The following is a 25659-nucleotide window of genomic DNA, read 5'->3' as shown; positions in this document are numbered from 1 at the left end:
TTTCGTCAAATATATATAACACCGTTTACCTGATGAAGCTCACGGCGGGTGTGACCGATATATATATTTTCCCGATTGACATATTCGTTAAGATTTTATCGTATATTTAAGAATTGAACAGCACTTTGGAGCTATTCATGGTTAATATGAATATATTTGAGACAAATTCTGTGAATCGTGTAGAGAATTCGCCTGAAATCCAAAATCCGTTCATATTGGACAACCATAGAATTTGCGAAATGCTGACTTTAAGTACAAGATAGAATCTTTAAATAAAAGTAACGTTAATATTTCATCCTGAACTCAAGTGACTCATGGATATTGCAGAGGCTCATTGTTTGGTCTGAATAGCGCAATATTTATTGTTAGATTTTAGTTGCATAAAACAAATTCCTTAGATCCGACACTATCACAGTCGTATCATGATGTATTTCAAAACTCAGGTATGACGTCACACTTCGTGTTACCCTGCCTTTTGTCAGTATTACACATCGTTAAACATTGCATTAATCTTAATGGTGCACTGTGATTTGGAGCTAGAAGAACACAAGATAAGGAATATCGATAATCCATGTGGGTTCACAATCTTATTAGTGACATATGTTGCACTTTTAAAATCATTACGCTTTCAAATTCTCAGTTGCATGCTTTAAAGTAGTTCATGGTCAGTATGACCGGATTGTGTTGCGTGCTGAAATTGGTTGGTTCATGGAGGAAAATGCAATTTGTAATATAGATATTTAGAATGAGTTAACAAGGAACTTTTCAACTTTCATGAAAATTGTCTATGTAAAAATTAAAACGTCTATCTATGTATTTTAAGCATATTTTATGAAATACAACATGTATTCATATAACCCCAAGACATTTATATAAAATAATTGAGATACTATATCACTCTTCCGTTGATGAAATCATACTTCATTCGATGTATTTTAACGAGCCATTAAATTAAATTTTGATGTAATGAGCCAACTTAAGGGAACATGAACCCATAATATATAAGTGCTTGATTCACTTTACTTTGTACAGGTAATTTACGATGTTTCGTAGATTGAAATGACAAGTCTTTAGTGACATGTGTGGTTCTGTTAATGAATTCACATTTAATTTATTAACAAAACGAACTTAAACAAGGGACATGATGTTAATGGGTTTGCAGAATACAAGGCTTTATCGACAGGCTTAGGTTCTTATCATGTGATCCCTATTAAAGAATTAAAAGTAAAGAATTTTCAACACCTCATAAAAAGATTGAATGGATGAATAAATAATGTACATATCAATGATCTGAAACAGGTTTTAAGAAACTAAATAGGAATAATTTTTTAGCCGAGTTGCAACGAAGTTGAACTCGCCTATTCGTTTGGTGATGCGGGCGAGCGGGCGGTTGGGGGTCAACAATTGGTTTCCGGATGATAACTCAAAAAGTTTACAATGTAATCAAATAAAACTTTTATATATTGTTGGATGCTCTGTAAGGAAGACCCCTATTGATTTTGGAGAAAAAAGTCAAAGGACAACGTCACAGTGACCGAATATTAATTTAAAATTCCCCAAAAATTTAGTCTCCGGAGGATAACTCGATTTTTTAAAATTTGAATCAAATGAAACTTGGATATATTGTTGGATACCAGCAAAGCAAGGCCCCTATTGATTTTGGAGAACAAAGGTCAAGGTCACAGTGACCGAAAATAGATTGAAAACGTCATACAAATATGGTTTCTGGACAGTAACTCGAAAAGTTTAAAACTGAAATTAGTTCTTCACAATTATAAATATGCCACATCATTCGGTATTTGACCCAATTAATATCAGACGGTATTTGACCAAATGATAGGTTGTATCGACGAACTAGATTGTTATAATGACCACATGATTTGTGAAATATTGACTTCAATCGAAACTGTTGAAACCCCTGTACCATCACCTTGCTTGTGGGTAGATGTAGTTATATATATATCTCTCTCAGAATGGGAGAGGATCCTACATTTTGGCCATGAGTTACAATGATGCGTGAAGATATATTTTCAAACATCACTGTCATGTGGCTTATTGGGTCAAATGCTGTCTGACGTGTTTTTACCAATTGTTAAACTGTTCTTGGCATACTGATTTTTGCTACTGATAATACCGTTTACCTGATGAAGACATCAAGCTCACGGCGGGTGTGACCGATCGATGGACAGTGGATGCCTACTCCTCCGAGGAACCTGATCCCACCTCTGGTATATCCAGGGGTCCGTGTTTCCCAACTCTCTATTTTGTTATTGCTTATAGAAGTTATGAGATTTGTCATTGTTCGTTATCTTTATCTATCATCCAGACATTCCTAAGTGAGATTAGAAAAGTAGATATATAAGTGAATTTTCTAATCTATCTATATTTATAATAACGAAATGATATATTCAATAGTTTACTTCATGAATTGTCCTGTGGGATCCGGTTTAGAATAGTTCCCCAGTGTCCCTTGCTTGTCGTAAGAGGAGAACAAATTGGTCTGTCCTTCGGATGATACGGCAAAAACTGAGGTCCCGTATAATAGCGGGTGTGGCACGATAAAGAATCCTCCCTGCCCTAAGGCCGTAAGCATAAGCTTAAATTTTGCAGCCTTTTACTGACAATGGTGACGTACTAATATGAGTGAACAAATATCGAGAGGGACGTTAAAAATAGACTATCTATCTTCACAAATATATTGTAACAAAAACTATTTCGATATCACGAGTGTATCAATAATAGCGATCTATTCTCATCAGCTGTAGTTGAAGATACAGAAGTGATATCAACAAAAACATATCATCAGCACAAAATATGAAAATCTAAAATATTTATTATGCATACGGGATTCCCAGTCTTTTCTTAAAGACATTTTCAAAATAGACAGTTCAAATTGCAGACGCATTTCTCCATGCTTCCCTCCGCTATCAAGGTAGGTATCCACAGTGTTCACGGTCTTGGGCAGACAGGGGAACTCCAGCCACAACCAATCGTAGTCAAGCTGCAGGAATTTTTCTGATACCAACATTTGACGTCCGATCCGGATCGAATCACGCAGGCCCCTTTGGTTTCTTGTGAACATGGTATTCCGCTAAAACTGCATTCTATAATCTGTAAAAATGAAGACATGGACATATTTCAAAGTTTATCTGTGAAATTGAAGTTCAGCTTCATTTCATTTAGAAAATAACCTGCCTTACAACTGCAACTGTTCTTATAGATACCATGATTCAAAGCGGTGTTTTGGTATTTGGTGAGAAAAGATGTTTTAGTATTCCAAGAACACTTGCTGGTTTTCCATTTTTGTCCGTTAATGGTACCTGAAAAAAAAACGAAATAAATTTATCAGTAGGCTGAACAGTAAAATAGCATTTTGATATCCATTTCATGATTATGCCCTGTTCTTGTTTATCATAATAGTCAATCAGCAATGGGAAGGAAATGATACTATGTGGTAAATAAAACAGTTGCAATGTTTATATAAAGAATTCAGTTTACCAGATATAATGTATTCTTCATTTAATTCGAAGTCTGATCCACAACTAGAAGCACTGGTGTATATTTTCTGTGTTTTGGAATATTGTCGAGTGTCATTCTACAACATATAAACAGACAACATGTGTTTGATGAACCTCAAAATTATCTTAAAGATAACAGCAGTTTCAGACCTATTAATCAATTACGATAAGATAACTGTTTCTATTTATCGAGTATTTTAAAACATGAGAAATCATCCCCGCAGAGCTTTGGACTAACATATTATCAGTAAAATTCATATAATTATTAGATATAAGCAAAGTTCACTTATATTAACACACATACATAACAGTTCTGGTGACAATGTATTAAAACATACATCATAGACAAATAAATAAAACAATTATGAAAAACCTAATACATGTATCAAAAATTGCATACTACATAAAACACAGTTTAAGTGAAGCAGACACCACGCATAAGTTGGTACACATAAATTATTTAAATGAAAAAATAAACACGGATTAGACACCACATTGAAACAATTACAAATTTATCTACTTAAATTCACTATTTTTTGTTTTTAGATTTTTTAGATTTTAAAAATTTTGATGTGATTAAATCTCAGACATATATTCAATATGTTACAAATAAAATTCAAATAAATCTGAGGGAGAAGTAATTGAAATTCCATATGACGCTTAACGTAACTCTTTTGAGTTTTTCTTCCGTTGTTAATCACAATACCTGTTTTCATGAAATAACAGGCAAATTATTGACACAGATGCTGGTACAGTGTTTCAGAAATCTTATCTTATTGTGATGAAAATATTACCTTGAAATCCTTCAGTATCTTCACGGTATAAACTACGTTGCCTTCTCTGTTGAACGTTTGTCGACTAAAGACTTTGGCTTGGACCACTGATCGAAAAAAAATATGATAAGAATGTTAGCCATCAAATTAAGTGAATTACGACTGAAATCAAATATTAATGTGGGATGTATGATTGGCTTTTTAATAATTCTTACTATAATGATTATTGAAAATCACAAGAGAGTAACGTTGAGTGATTGATTATTCGAACTGAAAATGAAATTAACATACCAAACTCCGAGTTACAGAATTTTGTTTGTGGGTGTTGAGACGGACATAAACAGGCTTCAGAATAGACCAGCAACGCAAGAAACACTTCACAGAAAATCACCAGTTTTGTCATGGCAGGCTGTTCAAAATGTACACGATATGTAATTTTTACATAAAACTCCAATATATATATACTCCCCAAACCGGATTTCGCTTTCAGAGAGTGGCTGTAATTTCGAAATGATTTTCACAGAAACATAAGACCTGGCCTCAAGACGGTACACAATAAATTGAAAATAGCCTTTAGGCGAGCTTTTGATCAATCACTTTAAGGTGGCTCACTACACTAAAGCTTATACTCTTTATGACCCTACGTCACAATATGGCGATTTTAATGTTTTGTGAAATTATTTATATCGATCGATTATTTTGTTTATCATCGTAGCTCAGTGGTTAAAGCATTGACTGGTGTACCGCATATATCGAGTTGAAATCCGACAGTCTTTCGTTCATATGTGTTGAAATAATGCTTTTTTGAAAATCATGTTTTTATCCAAATTTGCATATTTTCTGCCTTTATTTTATATCATCATATCTTTTATGATTAAATCAATTCGTTCTGATTTGAGAATTTATTTCAGGATGTTGTGAGCCACCTTAATCGTAAGAATTATCCAGCACATATTTTTACAAAAACATTGGTTCGTATAAAACAATCAGATGCAAGCATGTGATGCTGAAAATTTCATTTGTGTAGTTGGAATTTGAATTTAGACTTAAGGAGGTATGCTACACCAGAGAAATTTTATATGGGTAAAAAGTGGAGAATATGTACAACAATATTTTGAAATTGAAAACTTTCAAATCTACTTTATTTAGTCACAAAATGCAGTTTTAGTTGATATCAATCTGAGAAAAAATTAAAACCCCTGCTGGCCGCGAACCAGCGATCTACAGTTCAGCAGTCGACGTGCTAACCTACTTAGCTACTCAACTAGGCAATGATTCTTTAAATGAATAGACAAATATTGCTGTTATTTATATTTTCATCCATGTTTTAAAAGGAAGTCAGCCATTATGACGATGTAGAGTACCCCCTTTAGGTTTATCAATCCTCATGTGATGTCATAAATTTTGCAAAGATATCTATTAAATTAAACTTTGCGCATGATAGAACATATCTTTCAGAGGAATTCTAATCACTGGATAAAATAAAAAAAATTCTGTTGATACCGAAAAACGTGTATATTTTCCATAGATAATCAATTATTCATAATTTAAAAAAAATGTTGTCAAGGGCACTAACTCCTATGTTGGTATTTCATCTACTGCTTGTCTATTATACATTATTTCCCCAATACCCACAATTAATTTATACTATAGGGTTATTGAACATATATTGGTGAATATTGTCACAAGTTGGCTGTGAAAATGCACGAGCTTGCGAGGGCATTTTGACAGCCAACGAGTGCCAATATTCACCTATATAAGTTCAATAACCCTTTTATTATATAGCTAAAATATTTAGTTGTTAAACTATATCCCTTTTCACTCAAACTACTCCAAAATAGACGAGAATTCATCATTATTGGCATCTAAGGTGAAGGTGTTCAATAACAGCATGCATTTCGTAACTGTTCAATATCCAACCCGTCATTAATGCATGAAGCAAACTGATTTTGTAAATGGGAACATCATAATTTATGTATAGTACATTTTACTGAAGTAAATATCAAATACCGGCTCTGTCAGATTCGGAGGACCGTCGTCTGCCATTTTGGCTTATTTATGTCGTTACGGTAACGTCAATATTGAACGCTCTTACTCGGAATATTTCGGGCGCATACAATTTACGCAATGTAAAGTTAGCGTTCACAAAATGTTGAGGATATTGAACGCTAACATTCTCTTGATTTTACGCAGAGTTTATAATAAACTATTTATTAGCTATATAATAATTATTATATTCGCTTACTCCTCCTAGGCACCTGATCCCACATCTGGTGTGTCCACGGATCCGTGTTTGCTATCTATATTGTATTGCGTGTAGGAGTTATGAGACTGATCATTGTTCGTTATCTTCATATTTCATTCATGAATAAGCAGTTTTTTTTAAAACGGTTGACATTTAAAATTTGTCATTTCAACAACTTTTTATCTATTTTAATTATTCTGAATAACGAAAATGTGTAATTTTCTGATGTTGACATATATTTCCGTTTTTTTTTTTTATGTCTGACATCTTTAAAAATGTGGCAACATACACATTTTCTTTGTTTGTTGATCAAATTTAACTAGTGTATATTGAATGGGTTTTTGCACTTTCAGTCATTGATATTAGACACATGAAAACAAAAGTACGTACTATCTTTCATTCTGTGTTTAGCAAACCAGAAGTGATAAAAGAATTAGATAGGTTACATGAGGAATATGTTTTGGTTCCAGCTGAAAAAGCTAGTAACAACATTGTCTTTGTGTGTAAGGCTCATTATTACAACTGTATTTTAAACGAACTTGGCATTAATTCCACTTTTGGTAATCATACTTATACTCCAACTGCCCTTTCAAAAGATGAAATTCTTCAAAACCATGCTTCAGTTTTAGACACATTTAATATTCCAGTCAATGGGTCGAATGAATATGAGTTACCGTACCTATACTGGATTCCTAAACTACATAAAAACCCTTACAAACAAAGATACATTGCTGGATCCAGTAAGTGCTCTACCAAGCCCCTATCTTTGCTCCTCACGAATATGTTAACAGCTGTGAAGGAGAAACTTCAAACTTACTGTGCGACTACATATGCCAGAAGTGGTGTTAATCAAATGTGGATTCTAAAAAATTCTAAAGAACTTTTAGTAAACTTGAAATCACAGAATTTTTCCCAAATCAATAGCATTAAAACCTATGACTTTTCAACACTATACACGACCATTCCTCACGATAAATTAAAGACTAGACTTTTTGACATCATAGACAGTTGCTTCTTCAACAAAAACAGAAAACGGAAATATTCATATCTAGTGATCAGTCATTCAAAAACTTACTTTGTTAAACACCACTCTGATTCCACGCACAAGTACTCTGAAGTTGAAATAAAAAATATGCTAGAGTTCTTCATTGACAATATATTCGTGGTCTTTGGTGATCAGGTCTTCCAACAGTCTGTTGAAATTCCCATGGGCACGAATTGTGCTCCTTTGTTAGCTGACCTGTTTTTATAATCATATGAAGCAGAATTTATTCAAAAACTTCTACGTGAGAAGAAAAAATCTCTCGCTGTGGCCTTCAATTCTACTTTTAGATATATCGATGCCGTTTTGTCTATTAACAATGATAGCTTTCATTCATATGTCGATTTGATATATCCCTGTGAGCTCGAAATAAAGGACACCACAGAGTCGTCCACTTCTGCTTCATACTTAGATATTTTATTGAAAGTAGACATTAACGGCAAACTAACTACTCAACTGTATGACAAACGGGATGATTTCAGCTTCTCCATCGTCAACTTCCCACATTTATGTAGCAATATTCCATTATCACCTGCATATGGTGTTTATATATCTCAACTGATTCGATATGCAAGAGCTTGTTCTGCGTATAGTCAGTTTTTAAATCGAGGTAAGCTACTGACAAACAAGTTGATGGTACAGGGATTTCAACAGTCTCGATTGAAGTCAGCATTTCGCAAATTCTATGGTCGTTATAACGATCTAGTTCGTCAATATAACCTCGCATTGGGTCAAATGCTGTCTGACGTGTTTCATACCGATTGCTAAGCCGTTCTTGGCACACTGATTTTGACTTCGGATAACTCCGTTTACCTGATCAGGATATGGGGTTCACGGCGGGTATGACCGGTCAACAGGGGATGCTTACTCCTCCTAGGCACCTGATCCCACCTCTGGTGTGTCCAGGGGTCCGTGTTTACCCAACTATCTATTTTGTATTGCTTGTAGGAGTTATGAGATTGATCACTGTTCGTTATCGTCACCTTGCATTGATAAGTCACATGAGGATATATCAACCTGAAGTATATTCTAAGTTTAAGGTTTTCAGGTCAGATGATAGCATAAAGTTGACAGTTGAAGTCAACTGCACCATTTGATATAATTACAATATTGTTATGAATGATAATAATAATAATAATAATAACAATGATGATGATAGTAAGTCATTATCGTTGATTTATTAAGATGAGGATGAGCATGAAAGAGATGATACTTTTCTTTTTCCTTACATCACTTTTCAAACCATTACCACTGAACAATGTTTTACAGTTAATCATGTGTTTTCCTGCTACTGGATTAGCGTCTACATAATTCATTTACGTTAGATTTAATAAGACTTCAGGTGCAGTGCCCTGTGTAGAGCCAATACGTTAACTGTTTAAGCGATTTAATTAACGAGAGGAGTCCCACCTTTGAAAATATGGAGAAACGGTTTATGTAATATTAGTTTATGGCAGGGACACGTTCTAATTTGAGACTTGTTTTAATTACCAACACAATTCTCAGAGAAAATTTGACGTAGATATTCAATGTTGAGTTTCAGAAAATGTGAATCTACATTTAAACTGAAAATGTAATATATCAAATAATGTTGATGATCTTTCTTGTATATGACAAAGTTCGCAAATTTTAAACTCACTTAAAGAATGGTTTTGACACTTTTTTGTCAGTGCTAGTAGATAAAAAAAAAATCAAATTAATTTGCCTTCAAGAATAAAAGTAAGATGATGATTTGATACATATTTTAGAGGGGCATTTATTGTGAAAAAAAAATCAAAACAAGCAAGCAAAATAAATATAACAAACAGCAATACAATACAAAACAGAACCAAAACCCCAACATACAAAGAAAAATGATGAATGTTGTTGCAGAGTTAGAAAATAAGATTCGTAAAACGTTTTGATTTGTTGATTATGAAAACAAATCTTAGGATATAGACGTGCTTGCTCATCTCTCTATGTTGTAATCCTGATAGGGGTTCTGAGATTGATCACTGTTCGTTTTCTTCACCTTTCATAGATACTATCATGAATAAAATCAAATAGAATTTTTAAATATGTGTACACGGAAATTTGATGATAAAATCAATTTCAAAATATGTGCAGATTTGCAAGGTTTAGAAAGAGCGTTGAATTTAACACAACCGCGGATGGATATTTGTGGCAAATCCATTGTATGAAAAGAGAAGCTCTTAGGTTAAGGGCTTCCATTGTAAAATGCACACGGATTTTTTCATGAAATTACAAGTACGATTACAATCGTTACAGTTAAAGACCGAGACAATACTACTCACTGTGACTTAGCCACCGTAAAGTCCCCTTATGACAATTTCCCGTGACTTTAGTTGAATATCACGTCACACTTTATTTTTGGAAAGAGAGGTCCAATGTATCGTATAGTGAAGTCAATTCACACGTGTTCTTGACGACCTTTGTTCAATGTCCCTAAAGTTTAAATGAATACATGCACGGTCTATTTGAAACTACATTCACAGAAATTGTTCTGATCATTCTGCTTGATATGGATAATGCAAGGTGAAGATAACGAACAGTGATCAATCTCATAACTCCTACAAGCAATACAAAATAGATAGTTGGGCAAACACGGACCCCTGGACACACGAGAGGTGGGATCAGGTGCCTAGGAGGAGTAAGCATCCCATGGTATTCTTTATTTGATTACTGTAGTCACTCTTTTTATTTGATTACGGTCACCCCATCCTTCTTTACAAACTGCCAGATGCATACTATCAATATAGAGATAGCGGAGAATATTTGGATGTACCCTGATAAAAAGACAGGGATAAAATACAGTGTGCTATTCTCTAAACTATTATTTGATGATGATATAACATTGTCTGATATGTAGCATTGTATGGTGTGTTCAGGGGTCCATCTCTGCCCAACTCTATTTTGTATTGCTTATAGGAGTTATGAAATTGAACACTGTTCGTTATCTTCACCTTTCATGATAAATGATTTTAAGATCCATTTTAAGAATTAAACTTTGATAACACTTGTTTAATCCGTTTCATTTACAACTTAATGTAAAGAGAGAAATCGGTTGTAAACCTGTAACATATTTTTGAGTGTATGGAAGTAAAAGAAAAAAAAAATAACTAGGGTATTAAATAGAAAAATCCAAAACCACATTGTCTAGTAATGAATACCGATTCTTAGAGAATTGAAATACCAGTCAGCTTAAAGTTTGCTATCCCCGTTTTTTTTTAAACGTAGTATATTCGCTTTTGATTCCAATTGCCATGCTACTCTTTTTCCCTCTGGTTTCTGAGGAGATATTGGACGGGGTAAGGCTATCCCAAGCACCATCAGTGGTTGTAAGGCCAGATTAAACGTTTAACAACTCCATTTCTCGTCAGTGTTCTTTTTCAAATCATTGTTAGTGGTTGTAAGCATTGGACGGCAATAATCGAGCAATGGGCGGCCATACGTGGACACTGCAAAACCACACGTGGACACTGTACATTCTTTGGCGAGCACTGCACAGTCATTGGTGAGCATTTTGCAGTCATTAGCGAGCGTTGTGCATTTATTGGTGAACATTGTGCAGTCACTGGCGAGCTTTGTTTAGTCATTGGTGAATATCGTTCGACCACATACGAACATTTTACGGCCATATGCAAACATTATACAACCATAAGTGAGCATTATATGACTATTGGCAAAACTTAACTGTAAGTCTGTAACGAGATATCGGATGTCGGTTGCTAGTTCTGTTCGTGGCGTGGCTGTGTCAAACATAAAACGTAGGTGTATGAAGTGATTGCTGCTTTGACAAACATTTGGCATTTAGAATTGAGAACCACAGGCCTGTCAGACAGCATCTTACATATTGAGGTCCCGTGTCACATTAGGTTATAACAGTTAACGAACAAGTATTGCTATGGCCCTGGGTTTTAATCATAGGTCTAAATTTGTGGTATTTTACCTACAGCTAGTGATAACTCAATATGGGTAAACAATCTCAAAGGGACGTCAACCAAACAAAGAATTCCAAATAATTATTTTAGTCACATTCTAAAAAATACACCAATCCCTTTGCTACAGGATGTGCATGATATGAGGTATGGAGTAGGGAGTCACAATGGAATGTCAGTGAACAATCTCATAACTCCTATCAGGGATACGAATTAGAGAGTTGAGCAAACATGGACCCCTGGATATACCTGTAATACCTGATGCTGCCTAGGGTGATCCCCGGTCGAGCGGTTACACCCGCAGTGAGCTCTATATCTTGATCAGGTAAAATGTACTGAATTTGAAATCAATAAGCAGCAAAAGCTTACTTCATATAATAACCTAGGTTTTACAAAAGTGCGTTTGTGTATCATACATAAATATTGTAAGCGATATTTTAATTAAAAATACCGTCTTCAATCATTTTAATCAATTTGTATGACGCCATGAATTTGGACTGATTTTTAAAGTAAGTGCAGTATGTCTTGATGTTTATAATCATACGAGGAACTTTACACACATATCCATCAATGCATTTTTTAATTTTAATTTTACCCCTCATTTCAAAGTTTGAAAATCTGCAAAAATGATGAAATTCGTCATCAAACGTTCGCATAGACCATCGTTGATTTCGTAATTTCTACTTACCGTTCATTCATGAAAGAACCTAGATCAGAAGTTTTATTTTCGTAATCAACAACAACGTTTTACAGATCTCCTTTTCTAACTCCGTCTCCATCAACATTACCATCAATTTGCTTTGTCTTTTGCCATTTCGTTTGTTTTGTTTTTTGTTGTATTGTATTTGTTTTTACTTTATCGTAATTTAGGAATTTTTTTGTTTGTATGTGTATTCTGTTTCACGCCAAATGCCCCTATTAAATTACATGTAAAGCTGTATTAAATCAACATCTGACTTTTTTTCTCGAAGGTAAATTTATTTGAAAATTTATTTATCAGCTATAACTGAAAAGACTCTTAAAACCAGTGTTTTCTGATTAAAATATGTGAACATATACAACGAAGGTCATAAACATTATTTTGATACATAGCAGCTGATGATAACGAACAACAAATCTACAGTTCACATAGGCATTCACTTTTTCTGAAACTCGAAAAACAATTATTCACGACGAATTTGGGGAATTTTTGGGGGATTTTGTCGGTAATTAAAACAAATTTCAAATTAGAATGTGTTGTTGCCATGTACCAGCATTGCGTATTTCCACATATATATAGGTGGGAATCTTCACATAAATTCATTCGCATAAATTACTGAAATGTTGGGGCTCCACGCGGGCACTGCACACGGAGTTTTAGTAATTAATGACCTAGATTAATTATACATGTGTTAATCAAGTAGCTGAATGAACAATTGTTAATTGCAACTCCTTGTTTAGTGGCAATAGTCTGAAAAGAGGTGTCTAAAATAAGAAAATCATACACTCTTTCATGCTTTCATGCACCCGCAGCCTACTTAATCAACATCAACGGATTCATATCATCCTTATTTTGAAAAGTCAAATTGACATCTTGCCTCAAGATCATAAACTGAGAATACATTGAAATATAAATTCAAAATTCAGTTGACTTTTGAAATAATTTCCATACACAAATAAAATGTTCAATATATGTTTTCATTTAATTCTTTTTATAAACCAACGATGTTTAAAACATCTATGCTAGAAAAATCTTACGATATAACTTATCAAAATCTATTGACTAAAGGTTACTCTCAGTTTATGATCTTGAGGCAAGATCATTTATTACTGTACAAAGCAGCTACTCTCTGAAATCAACATCCGGTTTGGAGAGTATATATATATATATATATATATATATATATATATATATATATATATATATATCAGTTTTATGCAGGAAATACATATCGTGTTTACTTTGAACTTTATACCATGCCAAACCTGGTGATTTTCGTTGTTGCGTTCGTTGCGTTGTTGGCCTAATCGGAAGCCTTTTCATGTCCTCAACACCCATAGACCCAATTATGTAACTGAGTTTGGTACGTATCCTTCAATTTCATTTAAAATGATCACTCAAGTGTTTTAACACCTTTCATTCTTTATTTCATCCCTCTGAAATTTTATTATTCAGTTGTTTTAAACTTCCTGTAATTATTGCAATTATTAAAACCATAATGCAAAATCAAGGAGTATCTTGCTATTACTCCGATGTAATTCTCCATATTGATTGGAGTGATGAATTTTACAAACCAGGGTAAAGATCATACAATATTAACCAATTTCAGTCGTAATTCACTTTATTTGAAATCTAACATTTTTGATTTTTAAAAAAAACAATTCTCAACCAGTGATTCAAGCGAAAGTCTATCGTTGAAAAACATTCAACAGAGAAAGCAACGTTGTTGCGAATAAGTAATGATAAGATAAGTTGCTACGCGTGTATCGTTGTAAATAATTTACCTGACATATGATAAAAACATGTATTGTTATCAATAACAGAGGAAAACCCCAATGTCACCTGAAATGTATATTACAGTGTACTTGTTCATTACATGCATATGGAATTCATATATCAATGTGATATATCATTGAGATTTTATAATTGATTTAATCAGTTCAAAACGTTCTTAAACTGAAACAAAAAATTATATTGAATTTAATCAGATATATTTGTGTTTGCTTTGTTTGAATATGGGGTGTAATCCGTGGTTTAAATGTCTTGATTTAAATTTTCTATATTAACCAACTAGTTGTAGTGCTTCCTTTTGCTTTGTCTAATGTACACACTGTGATATTATGTTTCACCGACCCAAATGTATTAGTCAATGCATATTTGATGGTTGTTTTAATATACTCACACCTGAAACGGTTGTGTATGTGTCTTAATATCCATGAACTGGTTTTATAACTAAATTTGGATGAAATGTATTAATACTATGCATGTATATCGGTCAAAACCTCTGCAGAACTTTTGTTTTCCCCATGTTTTGAAATACTCACCAAAAAGAAATAAAGCATTATCTTACCTTAACTGATAGATAAATTTAAAGTTATAATAGCTCTCAATCTAAAAATCTCAGCTTGTTATAAAAAATGTGTTATTAGGATAGTTTTGTTTGTAACTTTAACCATAATCATTGATAAAATCAAAATTAAGATTTTATCAAAATAAAGATTTTTGTTCTATTGAATATTTAGCATTCTATATAAATCAAGGTCTGTAAGGGAAAACAAAAATGTAATTTTACTTAATCCACACTGTCACAAGCCACGCCTATTGTCCTCGTTTATACTACGTCAAATGTCGTGGCTGTAAACAATCCTCGACTTCAAGAATGTTTATTTCATAAATCAACCAATCGGTGAGTTTCTGTGATTTGTTTTGGTGGAAAGAACATCATTTGCAGGTCATTGCATGCTCGAAGCGGAATAATCCGAGGATTGCCGATGGAGAACAAACTGGACACGATTTAGCTGTTGTAACTAATGGACGCTTCTTAGTGGACTTCATCAGTGTAATACATTTACCATATGATATGCGTAACCACGCTGCTTTCATTAGATAATTCTCCGATCAACTCTAGTCTTTCAGATTTCAACACACCCACTTTATCTTGAATTTCTTCATCAAGTTTGAGAACACGATTAAGTATATTAACACATAATTTACAAGCATAATCATTGCTATTAATGCGATTTACATTAAATAGATACTTATAAACTTTACTTCTGTAAACAGGGATTTGTGGCCTGTTTTGGTCCGTTAGTGCTTGTAAAAAAAATACTGCACGTTTTAGATGTGGGTGCAACCATTAAAATATCCGAAACATGTTATTAAAATGAAAATTAGTATGTCAATTCATAAATACTCGAGGGTTTTATTGAACACACAGCCACGCTTTTCATGTAAGTAGGGTAGGTACTACGGGACTCAATAGGGTGGCTAGCGACGATGCTTCAGTCAGAACCAGTGGGTAAGGTTTCTAACATAAATTTTAATTGCAAAACTTTCTAAACTTTATTCTTTCTGTCATTGAAATGGTAAATAACACTTTTGCCACCACCCCCCCCCCCCCCAATAAATCTACATCGGGCATGAGAGCTAGTATTACTTTAAAGGTAATTGCATGTGTCAGATGAATTTGCGGTTCATCAAATATATATAATATGTTTACCGGTATATGTTCTAGGATGACAGTCAACGGTATTCCAAACCACACACAATCTACACACAAACCACACACAATCTACACATAAACCACACACAAACCACACACAATCTACACACAAACCACATACAATCTACACAGGCGCGTTTAGGTGTGAATCAGACTTCGAATTAGATAAGAATACAATGTATCTGGTAAACTAAATTCCTGGTTTAAAGCTTACAAATGCTTTATGTATCACATAACATCATATCTCTCTCTCTCTCTCTCTCTCTCTCTCTCTCTCAGAAAAAGATTCATTATTATCATTATAAACAATAGCAGGGCGACACTATTAGTGTTCAGTCAAATGGTAAGTTTATTAGGATTTTCCCAGGTACCATTAATGGACAAAAGTGGAAAACCAGCAAGTGTTCTTGGAATACAAAGACATGTTTTATCATCAAATAAAAAAAAACCCGCTTTGAATCTTAGTATCTATAAGAACTGCAAGGCAAGTTTTTTTTTCTAATTGAAATGAAGCTGAAGTTCAATTTAACCGTTAAACTTTGAAATATCTCTATGTCCTCAGATTGTAAAATGTGGTTTTCGAGGAGTGCAATGTTCACAATAAACTAGAGGGGCTTGCATGATTTGAACCTGATCTGACGTCAAATGTTTGTATCAAAATTCCGACAAAACTCTTCAAGAAACATGCCATAAGAATAAAATATATGTTACACAAATTTATCTTAAGAAGGTATTGAAATTAAATATCTATAAATTTCAGAAACATTTTTATGTTTTTTATTTGGACCATACCAGAAAAAAATGTACTGATCGCGATCGAAATGGTTTGAAAGCACTTACCTGAACAGGATATAGGGCTCACGGCATGTGAGACCGGTCGACAGGGGATGCTTACTCCTCCTAGGCACCTGATACCAACTCTGGTGTGTCCAGGGATCCGTGTTTGCCCAACTATTTATTTTGTGTTGCTTGTAGGAGTTATGAGAGTGATCACTGTTAGTTATCTTCACTTTTTATTAATTATCATAATAGTATCAATGTAAATGTTATGTAATTTTCATCAATAAACTAGTTTGATGAATTCATTCAATCTATAAACCATTTTACATCAAGGAAATGTAGTTGTTTTTTTACCACAGTCGTCTTTATTACTAGTTTTGTTTTTAAATAATTCCATTTGTTTCAAATTTGAAAAAGAAATCGCAATATCGGAGAATTTTGGACCTTTCCTTTCAATTGCTATAATGATTTTAGTCCTAAATTTAAAAACAAGAAACAAATATCATTTTCACTTGCATAACTATGTTCATTAACAAATTAGTACGTATATCTGAATATTTTATGCAGGATTGATTAAATATTGACATTATGTATTAATCACAACGGCAGTTGGACTCTTAAAATTCTTATTTACCAAAAGTAATCTTTTTATCGTTATGGAAAAGCCTCCAGAAATTCCTATAGAATAATTGAGACCCTTTCAGTAGTGACATAATGCTTCATACGAGGTGTCTTAACGAGCCATTATATGAAATTGTGGTATAATGATCCATCTTAAGGAAACTTTGACTCATGACATATAAACGTCCGATTCACTTTACTCTGCGTAGGTAAACTGCGATGTCTTACAAATTGAAATGACAAGTCTTCAGTGACATGTGGAATACCTTTAGAGTGTTTACATTTCCTTTACAAACATAAACCACATGCCACGGCGTTATTGACAGTTGTCAGTTTCAATCATACTATCCTTATTAAACAGTTTAAAGATATTCTCATCAAAAGATTATCGACACTTGATATAAACAAAAAATAGAATGACGTCAAACAGGTTTTAAAAAATCAACAAGGAACATATGTTGAAAATTGATTTAATGTATATGTATTCAACGCTATCACATGGGCTAAGGTATTTCGAAGAGTGCATAGACATCGTGAAGATCTAGCTCTCTCTCTCAAGAATGGGAGGGGATCCAACATTTTGACCCTGGATTGTGATCATACGTGGAGATACACTTGCAATTATTACTGACATCTTGATGAGAGCCATTTACATATTTTCCACGTATGGTTGTATATGCAAGCATTCTTGTTATGAAAACATATCTTGTTTGAAGGCATGGCACAAGATTCAAAGGATTCTCGACAGTATGTGTATGAGCAATCTTGAATCTAGAAGAATAGGAGAGAACAAATATAAGAAATGCCACAGTGCGATTTCTAACGTTGGAGTCGTGTAATTGCTTTAGATTTAGAATACAAACATCAAATATTTAGAACATTTCTCAAACCTAGTTCTTTTGTACTCAAATAGGGGGATATATTTCAACATGAGATATTCCTGGTTCTTTTTTAATTGAATATTGGAAACATGCGGAGAAATTATATTTCATCCGTGAATAAGAACATTTGAATAGCAATGCTTAATACCTTGCAATCACAGCCAGATCTGTAAAGCCCATTCTCTAGTACATGACGTTGAAAGAAATCCAATGCATCGTATTGTGAATTCCATTCACACCGGTTCGTGATGAAGCGGCCTTCCTTTAATGTCCCTAAAGTGTAAATGAATACGATATAATCAGATTATATATTTCCAAACTACATTTACAGAAAATGTTCTTATCATTCTTGATATGGATAATGCTATACTTTATTTGATTACTGTAGACACGCATTACGTCGATCTATATGTGTCACCCCACTCGTATCAGCACAATGTAAAACTTATACGGTACCAATTTTGATGCACCAGATGCGCATTTCGACAAATAATGTCTCTTCAGTGATGCTCAACCGAAATGTTTGAAATCCGAAATAACTATGAAGTTTTAGAGCTAAATATAGCCAAAAACAATATACAATATGTATTGATTTTATTAATCAGCCGAGAGCATCAGGATATACACTGACAAAAAGACAAAGATAAAGACACCGTGTGATATTTGCAAAGCTATTATTTGATGATGATAAGGTAATGCATGATACATGATTTAATAGAATAGAATGTAATCCTGAAATGAAGCGGGAAATATTATTAACACGTTCTCTAATATCTAGTTTAATTCCTAGAAAATTAAACTACAACTTTACGTCGTCTGTCTAAGTTTATATGTAGCTATACACTATTCGCCTTTGCTTCCCATTGCTATACGGCTTTTTATTCCGTCGGTTTCTGGAGAGAAGTTTGTCGGAACAAGATACCTTGCAAAAGTGTCCTAAGCATAATCAGTGGTTATGACGTTAGGATATCAATTCAATAACTCCATACTCTCGACGGTGTTGCTTTTCTAATAATTGTCGGTGGTTTTGACGTTGTTATTGCAGTTAACAAATTCCACACTCTCGTCAGTGTTGCTTTCCGTAGCATTCTCAGTGGTTGTGATGTTAGGACAATATCCAACAACTACATATTTTTTTGAGTATTCCTCATCTAGCATTGTCAGTAGTGCAACTTTAGGATATCAGTTCAGTTCCACACTGAATGTTTCAAGTTTTCTCAACGATGATGCAAATGTGTGTGTGTGTGTGTGTGTGTGTGTGTGTGTGTGTGTGTGTGTGTGTGTGTGTGTGTGTGTGTGTGTGTGTGTGTGTGTGTGAACGGATGGTGAGAGGAACACGACTCCTATCCACAAGGAAATGTATAAAGGTATATGTAGGTTGCAAAACTTTTTAGTCGCTACATTGTAAAACACAACATAACACCAACAAAATATAGGAATTAGGTGACTACTCGATACAACTTTTCAATCTCCCAAACAATTCTATGGAATTTTCAAATGTACAATTTTTCCTGTGCATGAAAATGAAATCGATCTTGTTTCTAAATTCAGTGAATAGTTAATGAATAAAAATTCTAGACATAGTTTATGTTCTTCAAATGTATTCCCTTATATGGAAAATGTTCTTCGAGGTGACATCAACTTTAATAATATTATTTTGGACATCTTTGACCCAGTGTCGCTGTCTGAGGTATGTGATATTAGCAGTGGTGTGCCAACTAAGTCCTGCAAATTAATCACAGTACCATTGGAAGTTCTTGAAAATGTTTGGTGTGTGTTTTACCAATTATTTTTTGAAGTATCAACACACCTTTATTGGAATCGAACGTGCCATTGGCTTTCATAAAGGCTAGAGTACGATCGTAAATTAAGGGTCAATGACTTGACAAAGATGGATTCAAAGATTACATATCTGTATCAAACGTACTTTTTCTATCCGAAGCACCGAAAAAAGCAGTGACAGTTTGGCTTGAAAAATACCATGCTTTATCCAACTTTGTAATATCGGAGGAATGCAATCCCCAATAATACAGGATACATGGAGAGCACTTGATGCAATTCTGTCTAAATGATGGAAGTATACACTTCTTTATGGCATTAATTCGGCATGTTTGCAGAAATAAAAAAAACAATTAGGCTAATTACACGTTTTCGGAAATAAAAACTTACTGCATCAATTCTCATATTGCTTCACTAGTTCACTGTACTTATCGGACGAAATATAAAACTATGTTGTATACTCTCAAGGCGCTACATGAATTACTAAACTCTATGGAGGAAGATGGCTTGATGTGTGCTCATCAACCTTATGAAAAAGCCTTCCTCCTCATCTTAGATTCGAAAATTTATTAATGGTTTCAAAAATGAAATTGAAACATATCTTTTAAGCTAGCATATCATTCATAATTCTGTTTTATGGTCCGAAGTTGTTTTATAGATTAATATAAAGAATGTCTATCCTTTCCTACTCCGTTAACTTCAGTTTAATATTAATCCATGTCCTTTTTATGTATATATTGTTCTTTGTTTTCGTTAATGTTACGTTTAAAGTGCTTTAGGGTAATATTGTTGATTATATAAGGCGCTATATCAATGTAAAGTACTAAAATGATTCAAAATGAAATACTGTCATCTACGGATTGTCAATGGTTGTGGCGTCAGAATGAAAAAAAATCATCAACTCCATACTCTGGTTATTTCCATCTTCGTAGTATCGGAGGAATTGGATTTCTTATAACGGCGGATATGTGCAGGACAATTGTTAGATCGATGATTACACCCCGTCTTGATCATGGAAATACACTTCTTTATATTGCTAATTCCGTATCATTGCAGAAGTGACAGAAACTTATAAACACTGCTGCAAGGCTAGTGACACGTTCATGGAAACATGAACATACATGTACTTCATCAATTCTCATATTTCGTCACTGATTATCTGTGACATATCGGACGAAATACAAAGGTTCGTTCTATATTTTCAATGTCCTATATGGATACGCTCCAACATAGACCTACTCACCTAGGAACTGTCTGAAGTCTACTGTCTTTAGTGAGTACTTCAGTCTGCAGATTGTTTCCCCTTCTAAACCCACGCGCTCATACTAAACTGTATGGAGAAATAATTGTGGCAACGGTCTCACAGTTTTGTCTTAATACACCAGTAGATGTTTCATTCACCTTTGTTATTCATGCATCAACATCATCCGACTGATGAAGCTTAGTATCAACACAATGAGAGTAGTATTCATTATTTATGTTCAAAACAAGCCGAAGTCTCCAAACTTCGTGTAAAGCTTCACGGAAAGCTATACATGCAATTGTTGTGTTCACACTTCATTCGTCGGTGAATTATGTCAATGACAATCGCTTTGATCATGGCCGATATTGTTTTATCATTTGCAATTCTAGATGTAAGCATTCAAGAGGAATGCTACTTTAAACTACAGGGGAAAACATCAAAAATGTACATCTGATACAGGTGGACGGTTTACAAAAGTTCATAGTTTTAAGATCAGGTTGTCTACCTGTTTACATCTATAAGCAAAACAATATCTATGAGACATTTGTACTAAACGTTTGATTCCTAGAAATAGATATGTATAAACTTTTTTTTCTCCTCTAAAAATCATGTTTTATCATGAAGGACACATTTTGCAAATATCACATTACTTGTTCCGTAATGGTTTTTAACACAATTTGTCATGATATATTGTGAATGTTATTAGAAAATAAAACTAGAGTCCTTTCCGACTAACCTGATATGAAATGGATTTCTCCAATTTCCAATGATATACCACAGGATTGTTCACTTGTGAAAACCTCACGTATCTGTTCTTTTACATACTTTGGATTCTGGTAAAAAGAATGATTTCTGGTGAAAACGATTCTAAATCTATGAAATATACCGTTTATTCAATACACTGCATTATGTTACACTGTACCATTTGCGGCTTGAAATCCTCTAGTATCTCAATCGTATAAATCATGCCTTCTCCGATTGGACAGTCTGGGTCTTCTCTTCGAGAAAGAAGTTTTGCTTTAACAGCTGAAAAAGCATTGCTAAACAGGATATTCGAGTAATTGATTAAACATTCATACAGAATCATGTATCTCACAGCATTTTAAAACAAGAAAAAAATGAACTGAAATATTGCTAATAATTAAATGAGTATAACGTTCTTGATTATACTTATTAGAAATCTTCTCCATAAATAAAGAACGTTAAAAATGTTAAATGTGCAAGTCACAATAAACTGAATTTGTTGCACGTTCAAAGGAATGCACGAATCTTCAAAGGATTGATGTTCGATGTATTCCAAATGACAATTAAAAGTTGGCATGAAAATTGATCTGAAATTCTACAAAATATACATACCAAACTCTGCATCACAGAATTGTTCTTGTGGGTGACGTGGAACACATTTGCAGGCATTCGCATAATGGTATCCAAGACATAACATCATCAAAATTATGACAACAGTCATCGTGTTGACAGATAAGTCAACGAAAACGAAAATATATGTAACCCTAGTCAGTCTTTACGTTATATAAGTTTGCGGGGGCCACATCGACTCGAAAAAAACCCTTACAGTATAATTTAAGCCTAAACTCTTGTTTTGGAATTTTGGAGGTAATGAGGGGATTTTATAGATATTATATGTCACTTTCCCTTGATATGATTTCCATATCATAAAAATAAAAAATGTAAAGTCAATTTATCAAAACATTGACTAAAACAATATTTCATTTCGATAATTCTGACATGTACTCTTTCCAATCATTGTTCAGGAGTATTATTTGTCATTACAATGCCTCATTATGCCTTTTTATATTGAAATTATTCATTCATTTAATAAACTGAACTTAAGTACGATACTGAAAACAAGGTACCATGCCTCACAAGCCATGCTACTGTGTAGAGCGGATTGGTACATGTTATCAATAATTGAGTGAAGCACTTATGGCAGTTCCTAAAAAGAAATTATGTTCCATCTCCAAAATTAGTTTTCTGAAAACCCATTCCAAATAGCATATATATTTTACACTTTAAATAATTCGTCGATGTGCATTTTCATCATGTGGTGAGTCTCAAATAAATTCATTGGTGTAATCAACAAAACAATATGCTTCAATAGTGACCGAATATCTGATATCTGTTTAAGGAAGACATTGAGCAGATCGTAGTCTATCAAGAATTTAGAAAAATGATTTATCTGTTGTGATGTAAGAAATAGTTTTCCTGAATGAAATGGTACTCGAGTACACCACATCATGTGTTGTGAACAGCTACTGTGTACAGGTCTGATTTAGTGTATTCTAAAACACCCAGAGACGATAGAATGGTAACAGAGGACAAAAATACAGAGTAATGCATATCAGCGTATCTTTATTTGCACCAGGGCTTTTCACGAAAACGCAGACAACAAATACATATATACATTGTAATAAAACAGTATTACCAGTACTATATTTATGTTTTTAACAACTATGTCTGTCAAGAGATCAGATGTTAAAAAATATACGCCCCACTTATTCCGTTTAACTTTGAATTTATATTGTTGAATGAGAACTGCTCCAAAGTGGTACCTGATATGAAAACTCTTGGTTAACTTTACAGTGGAAATAGCAACATCCTAAGTATTTCCAAATGTTGCAAATGTTGCACAATTTATGCATTCAAGCATAACCTATATATGATTGATGATTGGTTTTTCCTGATGACGTTTTGTAACTAAGCAATGGGTAAAAATATATGGTTAGTATTTGGCCAATTCTATTTTGTATTGCTTGTAGGAGCTATGAAAATGATTACTGTTCGTTATCTTCACCTTTCATATGCCAAATGCATCGTCTAGGTGTGAATACTGGGATAATGTACAATCAGAGTTAATAATAGAATATTGGTAAGGAGTCGTTGTTTAAACTCACCTGAGATATGAAATCACTTGACACTTCTCGATTAATATATTAACTCCGCTTAAAGTACAAATATACTAATATAATTTTCCAAACTAGCATAGTTAAGGTAAATTTGATGGCAATATACAATGAATCATGCAGTGTATGATATCTAATTTAATTCCCGATCACAGAATTAGGTCAGAGGTTTAAGTTCATGTCTCTGAAACCCACTCCCACTATAAAACTTTGAATTCGCCAACAACTTCAAAGGAACTGGGGTAGTTATGATAAGAATTCATAATGCTTGTGACATGAACATAACCCGAATAATTCCTTAAAACCACTAGTGAATCTAAATCCCTAACTAAAAAAATAGTCATCCATATTAACTATACAAGTTTACATATTACTTATGTCACATGCGCTGTACATCCATATTCATAGATCATAAACTGAGTTGGAAATTGGTCTAAAACAACAATGCCAGTTTAACTGTGGTGAACATTTCACTTCGAATTGACCCATATTCAATGATTTAATAACGTTTGTACAGTTTATAGATTGAAGAAAGTACATCTCCAGCTGTATTTTGTTCAACAGACGTCTCTGACTTCGACGCTTTTGTTTTACTTTTTTGCCACTATATTTATGTTACCTGGATTATTTGCTTGTATATTTTATGTTTACAGAGCAAATTTTAGCTTCGTTTTAATTTACCTTCTTTCAGCAGAATTTTGGCCATCAAAACATCTTTATGAACTACAGGGCGGGGAATTTGTGTCGCACTGGTACGCTTAGTATATGAATTATTAACGTTAGACATTTATTGTTTAGAGTAGTACGTATGTAATGATTATAACTCATATTCGTACAATCACAAAATGTCTCTTTTACCGATACCAGTTCAAGGGCAGTGGTGCTGAGGAATTATGAGATTGATCCCTGTTCTTACATGTACTTTCACTTTTTCATTTGAAGCTTTAACGCATCGTGCAGAAAGATACATTATGACAGACGCATAGCGACACCTTCCCTGTTATACAATTAGAAATGCTCCTTAAAATACTAATGCCAATAAAAAATCAGAAATACAAAGTTTTAAAAATATTCATTTACAATTTCGCTTTTTTTAAGATAAAGAAATACAAAATAAATAAAAAAGGCATATGATGCCAACCCATTGTTCATACAGCAGTATAAAATGCATCTACAGGTAGAGTAATATCAATATTAGTATATATATATTTACATACTTAGCTTTATTATGGATTATACATTTTACCTTATCAAAATATGGGGTTGAAGGCGGATGTAACTGGTCGAGAAGGGATGCTTCCTCCTCCGAAGCATTTGATTCCACCTCTAGGGTGGCAAAGGATCAGCGTTGACCCAGCTCTTAATTCTGCATCTTTTATAGGATTTCTGAGATTGGTCTACGTGGTAATATCCCATATCAAAAAGGACCTGTGCAGTGGATTCGCCACTTTCACCATGGAATTCAAATTTTCCAACCTGTTTTGTTAACTTTTATTTTCTTTTTGTGTATATACAAGCTCTTTGTGAACAAGATACATTTTGGACTTTAGTTTAGAGAAACTCTCAAAAGATAGATGAAAGATGAAGATAACGACCAGTGATCAATCTCATAACTCGTAAGTAGACCCCTTGATATACCAGAGGTGGGATCAGGTGCTTAGGAGGAATAAGTATCCCCCCTGTTCACCGATAACATCCGTCGTTAGCCCTGCCTATATC

General features: G+C 33.7%; 2 protein-coding genes across 2 annotated transcripts; both read right to left on the bottom strand.

Moving 5' to 3' along the window:
- Positions 1-3138: 3138 nt before the first annotated feature.
- Positions 3139-4716, bottom strand: LOC125654607 (metalloproteinase inhibitor 3-like). Its single transcript, XM_048884597.2, has 4 exons — positions 4583-4716; positions 4313-4398; positions 3499-3595; positions 3139-3320 (listed from the first exon to the last, which is right to left on the bottom strand). Exons 1-4 carry the CDS (start codon positions 4692-4694, stop codon positions 3139-3141), a joined length of 477 nt encoding a protein of 158 aa, XP_048740554.2. The 5' UTR covers positions 4695-4716.
- A 12893-nt stretch (positions 4717-17609) lies between these two features.
- On the bottom strand, positions 17610-24494 carry LOC125656868 (metalloproteinase inhibitor 3-like). Its single transcript, XM_048887491.2, has 4 exons — positions 21945-24494; positions 21759-21855; positions 18149-18273; positions 17610-17890 (listed from the first exon to the last, which is right to left on the bottom strand). Exons 1-4 carry the CDS (start codon positions 22107-22109, stop codon positions 17744-17746), a joined length of 534 nt encoding a protein of 177 aa, XP_048743448.2. The 5' UTR covers positions 22110-24494; the 3' UTR covers positions 17610-17743.
- Between the last annotated feature and the right edge of the window lie 1165 nt (positions 24495-25659).

This window comes from Ostrea edulis, chromosome 7 (genome assembly GCF_947568905.1).
Source record: "Ostrea edulis chromosome 7, xbOstEdul1.1, whole genome shotgun sequence".
Classification (NCBI taxonomy): Eukaryota; Metazoa; Mollusca; class Bivalvia; order Ostreida; family Ostreidae; genus Ostrea; species Ostrea edulis.
Note: the sequence above shows the minus strand (reverse complement) of the source record. Positions and strands in the feature narration are given on the sequence as shown.